Genomic DNA, 6,477 nt, shown 5'->3' with positions numbered 1-6,477 from the left:
CTGATACCTAAACTTCATCACTGAACTTGACCACTTCCCTCTTCCAAGTATGGCGGATCTCACTTCAAACCTCCATGGAGCAAAATTTTTATCCAAGCTTGACCTCCTGAAAGATTACTTCCAAGTCCCTATGCACCCGAAAAACGTCCCCAAAAGAGCAATCATCACACTCTTCGGGACATACACCTCCTTTTACTCCACCTTCGGCCTCTGCTACTCAGGGGCAACCTTTCAGCAGCTAATGGACAGCATCTTCAGTAACCTCCCCTATTGTGCCAGCTATGTAGATGACATTCTCATCTGCAACGCTACCAAACACCTTGAGCACATTCTGTATGTAAGCTGACTCCACCAGGTCAACGGACTGGTCGTGTCTTACAACAAATGTCTTTTTTAGCAACTCCCCTGTGGAATTCCTCAGTCAAGGAGATCTCCGCCGTTGGCACCCACTGCCTTCCCTCCAAGGTGGAGGGAAGGGAGTAGGTGCCAAGTGGGTGCCTCCAAGAATTCATTTGTATGGTCAGTTACTACCATTGCTTCCTCCCTGACATCGCCAACACAATGAGACTCCTTTACAATGCCAGGTAACATTACCTCCGATCGGGGCCCTACCTTCATCTCCCAGCTTTGGACGTCCACATACAGCCAGGCAGCCAACGGGATGGTTGAGCACACCCATCGCACGTTGAAGGTGGCCCTATATCCCATGCACTATACCTGACTGGAAAGGTCATCTCCCCTGGGTCCTCCTCGGCATTCGGACTTCACCCAGTGAAGGACTTTGGTAATTCCTGCCAAAATGTTTTTTTGGTGAGGCCCACATCGTTCCCAGCGAGTTTACTCCCGCCTCCCACGAGAGACCTAGGATCGACTGACCAGCCAAGGCCTGCCCAATCTGTTAGCAGCCCCCTGCCTTGTCTCGAGCAGGACGCCCTCCCCCTATGCAGACTCGACCTGTAGCTGGTCAACTCAGCCAAGGCTTTAACAGCGGAGCCCTTGTAACACCCACCGAACTTGCAAGGACCCCGGTAAAACATAAGGCGGATACGGAGCACCATTCTCGCCATGCCTCCCTGAGTCTGGCTCTCAACATGCGTCTCACCATGCATTCTTCACTCTTTAAAACATATTTCATGGTATTAGCATCTCTTTAGGTCAGTGATTCCCAAAGTATGTGCAGCCATTATCTCCTTGATGTGCCGCGAGAATATAATTTTGCTGGGTTTTGAGAATTCCTCACATTGATTGGCGAGAATAAGTCTGACTGTAGTATAAGACTATAATATATATATATATATATATATATATATATATATATATATATATATATATATATATATCAAAGGGTAGGTGTGCTGCCAAAATACTAGTTTCTTAGTATGCCGTCATACTAGATAGTTTGAAAACCACTGCTTTAGGTGATATTTAATTAAATCTTGAAATCTCTTAATTTCTCTCTCTCTAGGAGGATCTCCTCAAGATCATGAGCACTACTTGATTGAAAGTTTTGGAGGACACTTCTTCCAAAGTGCTCCAACACCGAAGAGAGGCCCAAAAAGATACAAACAAAATGTGACTTTTACAAGATAAAGAATGAAATCTAATTTCTATGAGTCATATATATATATATATATATATATATATATATATATATATATATATAATATATATGTGTATATATATATGTATATATATATATATATATATATATATATTTTTTTTTTTTTTTTTTCTTTCTTTTTTTTGAGGCGAGGCCATGTACGATAGGTATAGAGGGAAAACCCGAGAAAGAGCCTCACATAGTTTGTTAAACAAATTCCACCTCCATGTTCAGAAACTCCAGAGGCACCAGAATAAAATTCAAATATTCCTGGACAGCTGCAGCAAACTCTAGCGATTCCAATAGACAATCCAGTGATTCCACAAACCTCAGATAATTTGCTGCATACTTCATCAACTACTCCCAAGCCAAAGGAACGAGGACCTCCAGTAAAGAACCTAAAGGGCACTGACAGGCCAGAGCTTTGAGCCAGCATGGTCCTGAAAGGGAAAAACAGGACAATGGCAAAACCCCCAGGCAAAGTTCCAAGTAAAGGCCCTATGGAATTATCTTCACGTCGCTCTCCCACATACTTCCAAATTTGAATTCAGTGAGTAGCATGTCTACCATCCGGTTGCATCAATGGTGAGTTGAACACGCATCCTGGCAGCTCTTTGAGTCGTTTACTTCAAGCAAGCTCCTGCTGAAGAATTTCAGAGTGCAAAGAAAACCCGGCCACTATACAGCAGATTTCCCATACCACGCTTGTCTTACGAGTACCAGGAAGCTGCCAGAAAAAAAGGGTTCGTTTAGGCTGTTGAAATAGAGATCAACCAATACAACCCAAATCTATCGCAAGTAGACAAGCATCAACAGAGCTATACAAACTACTTTTTTCTTATAAGTTGGTCCTTCTGGCATTACTTGCGTCTTATCTGATATTTGTTGATGGATGTTTCACAATAAAAGCATCAGATTTTGTCTTCATAAAACTCTCAAGTAGTATATTGTCATCTGTACATTGGTAAGAGTCACCTCTGCCACCTCTGCTGGACCAACCCCAGAGCTTGTCTTAGCTTCACAACCAGAAGTTCTCAATTATTGAAAGCTTTACTGTTACCTATAACTTCAGCTGCCCATCAGTTCGTCACCTTCCGATTCTTCATCCTTTATTATGGTATCTGCTTCCCTTTCCTTACTCCTAATCAATGATATACTGTCCAGTAGATGCAGTAGCTTAAGTGCATGAGTGTTTACGGACAGCTCTCAGAAGATTTCTGTAACCCAAGAAGTCTAAACTTTTCAATGCAGCTTCTGACCCTTGTAAATACGATAGAACAACCCCCATAGTTTGCAAGTTACATTAGCATGCCCCATGGAATAGGATCACTCATAAGGGCAAGCAGAGATCTGTATCTTGTAAGCCATGCCAAAGCCTTTCTTTTATTTGAGGAAATTCATTCTTCAAGATTTTTGTTTCTACATACATTAATTATCACCTGACGATGTGATAAGCTTCAGAATTTTTATCATGAGACTCCAAGAAGGGTATCACCAAGGCTTCAGCGTGGTTAATAGTGACAACAGACATCATGTAATAGGCAAAGATAAAATAGGAATTCATTAATGAATAGGAACGATAGAGTGCACACTAAAAACATGTTACAAATGATACAAAAAACACATCAGTCAAGGTACCCTAGAGGTCTGGGTCTTCAAATGATGTGTTTGATACCGAAGAATGCGTCATTTTTATCAATGAAGAAACAGATGGTTGATGATGGAATTTCATTTCTTCATAAAGAATATCTTAACTACTGATATGACTCCTATTATGGCCATTGTCATTACAGGATAATAAAATATCATGATAAAGGTATTGGAAGAATGCATTCAGAGATTTCATATATATGCATAATAAAATATTTTATTTTATGCAACAGTTCATGTTAAAATAAAGACTATAATCTCATGAAGGAAAATCTGTGTTTTAATTTTATCGTAGAACCCTCTTATGGCTCGGGGAAATTTTGAAGAATCCGAAAAGTTTATGAAGGTGACAGTTTGACATCCTTTTTTTGTACTATTACAGATTTTTCTTTTCACTCTCGAATGAAAACTAAACTGAACACAGACGAAGATGACTAGGAGTGCAATGACTGCATTTCATCAATTAATAACATTCTCTCCTATTTAGTGCCATAATTCCAACATCAGCACAATGTCGTAAGTATAGTGTTCAGTAAGTCATAATTTGCCAACCTTGCAACATAATTGTGGTAGGCCTTTTGGAAATGAGTCATCAAGTACATTTAAGATGAGTTCTAGTACAGATATATGGAAAGTTCTCCTTATTCCCTCCAACCATTAAGGCTTAACTACTTGTTAATCATGGAATTTGGATTTAATTTGCCCTATTTGGAACTTTCCAGTCAGTTTGGCAAAGAGTAATCAATCCTCAAAATTAGACATACTTTGCCTATAACCTACATTTTGTAGTATAAAAGCCAGTAGTATAGCATGGCTTTGTAATTCAAGGTCTTGGGTCCGTACCTGGCCATGCCCCTTCCGGTCCGCTCAGCTGTGAGTGAGCACTGGCATCAACTGTGGTTGGTCTTTGTTTGAAGCAATATAATTTGAAGCATCCAAATCTCTTTCAGTCATTCATTGTAAAATGTGTGGAAAATTTACGCAATAAAGCAAAGAAAAGTCAGTGAAATTTTATTTTCAGTCTCAGTAGAAAGGAATCCAGCCACCATACCACACCCTACGTCTACTTATTTATGAAAGATAATTTATCTTTGACATTAATTTTCATAACATGGGAACAGGCAGCACTTGAATTGCTACTATTCTGAAGACATGAGACTCTAAAACTACTCAACGCCAAGGCAACAGTTTAATTAAAGCGTTTTGTCTGTGAGCTTTTGTCTTTCTCTCCAAGATTGTCCTACAATTTGTCTATGAATCAGGCTAGGACTCTCTTCATCGGTTTCGTCTGACATGCGCTTCTGCCATATTAGCAAAAAAAATAACAATTAGATTGTAATTGTAATCCATGGTGATGACTTAAACTTAAAATTGATAATGCAATAAATCTAGCATATATTATGTCTATGGTAATGCACATTTAATTTATTCCATATCTAAACACACCTAAGTTTGTTGACATTTTTTTCTAAAAGTGTATTGCATTAGAAGTGGAGGAAATGGCTCAACTAACGTATGACAGTTGAGAAAGGTATTTTCTTATCTTTACTGCGATGTAAATTATGGCTCGGTCATTATTGCCCACGCATGACCTTGTTATCTGCGATTTCTAAGGACAGTTTTAAGGCAATGTAATGCAGTCTATAACCCTTTGGCCTACCCTAACATCTTTATTTACGGACCATGTTCGATTCCAGTAAGATTTTTTCATCTTTATTTGCATTTCTTTTGCTTTATATTTCACTGTCATTCAGTAATTAATTATATATTCAACCTTGGATGAAGCATTAAAAACACTAATAAGGGCTCATTCGAAATAGTTTGCCAACCGACGTTTCTCGCCGGCTAATGTACTGAAGAATTCTTCTTGATGATATATTAAAATATTTGTGTGTGTGTGTGTGTGTGTGCGGGCGCGTGTACGTATACACATGTTGCCAGTAGAATAATCTCCATCAATCTGAAAACTCGTATCGAAGCAGCAGACGGAGACGTTCGTCCTACGAGTTCCCTTGCCGGTTTATCATACAAACACGGATCATTTATTTGTTATATTAGCCTGTCACCTGAGTGAATAAAGCTGTATGATGAATGTGTTACTGTCAAAAAGTAATACAAAACTGATGTGTAAACAGAGGAATATCAGACATCTGGAAAAGCTAATTAGAAATATGAACAAGGCATATTTTTAAGAATAAACAAAAAATTCTACCAATAAGCTCGGGGAATTTTCCTCCTCGCAGAAACATATTATAACCTACCTTGCGAAATTCAAAATCATATTTTCAATATGAAAGAGCTTGCATTCTTTCAAGGAAAATTTTAGGTTGGTCAATGGTAGCAAATGCAAAATCATGCAACAATGCAGGAGGAATCAAGAGCACAAAAAACTTTCACAATACTTTATTGAGGCAAGTAACTTTCCATTATAACCCTTAAACTTGGACTCTTACAAAAGTGTTAATCTCGTGCTTCCGTTTTGTGCAAGAAAAGGGGGTGATCCAGTCAGTATGCAATAGCACGAATGTCTACGGTAAAAGTACTTCTAAATCCCTAAAAAATAGTATACTTTGAAACAGACTATTCATATTTTCCCAAATGCTTTTGTAATCAAAACCGAAATATCCTTCTTTATAAATATATCAAACCCAGTGAGTTTCTCGTAGACCAAGAAAAAAGAGGAAAAAATACAGTTGACGCCATTTTAAAGCCTTGTGAGTAGGAGAACTTTCAGCGAAAAAAACAGGAAAGTTCATTAAACCGGAAAATAAATAAGTGGAAAGCTTACTCGTTCAAAATTCCATTTTTTTCGGAGAGAGAGAGAAAAAAAAGCTCTCCCTTCACTTCACAAACATAATTTCGCAAGCAAATCGAACTTCAGGCAAATTAGAAAGATTAAAATGGATATCACAACGAGTTAGCTCATAAGGTACGACAGTGACAAAGGGGCCACAGGCGTATTATTTTTTAAGCGATTTTTTTTAATCCCTATATTTTCATAGATATATATATAATTCCTTTAATCTACGTAGCAGATGGTAGAGAAGCGGCGCTAACTACATCCCAACACTTTTCGAAAGTTTTGTAGAAGTCGGTGGTTCTGACAGAAGGGTCCTTACACCCATAACCGCCCATCATGTGAATGTGGGCGTAGTCGAGGCAGTCCACCTTCCCGTCGAGGTTGCAGTCGACCTGAGGGAGAGCGGAGGGGGTTAGGGAGAGGCGGA

General features: G+C 39.0%; 1 protein-coding gene across 2 annotated transcripts in view; it reads right to left on the bottom strand.

The window, feature by feature from the left end:
* Window positions 1-5,637: 5,637 nt before the first annotated feature.
* Window positions 5,638-6,477, bottom strand: part of LOC122254928 (lysozyme) — an 18,812-nt gene continuing 17,972 nt past the window's right edge. For both annotated transcript variants that reach the window (XM_043018804.2, XM_043018803.2), the window contains one exon: window positions 5,638-6,442. Coding sequence is in view for 1 of the 2 variants with exons in the window: in XM_043018803.2 (XP_042874737.2) it covers window positions 6,275-6,442 (168 nt within the window). In the remaining variant the exon portion in view is untranslated. The remainder of the gene's footprint in view (window positions 6,443-6,477) is intronic.

The sequence above is a fragment of the Penaeus japonicus genome, unplaced genomic scaffold (genome assembly GCF_977035675.1).
Source record: "Penaeus japonicus unplaced genomic scaffold, GWHDUDI00000001_assembly GWHDUDI00000016, whole genome shotgun sequence".
NCBI classification, from domain to species: domain Eukaryota; kingdom Metazoa; phylum Arthropoda; class Malacostraca; order Decapoda; family Penaeidae; genus Penaeus; species Penaeus japonicus.
This window is presented reverse-complemented; position numbering and strand designations above follow the sequence as displayed.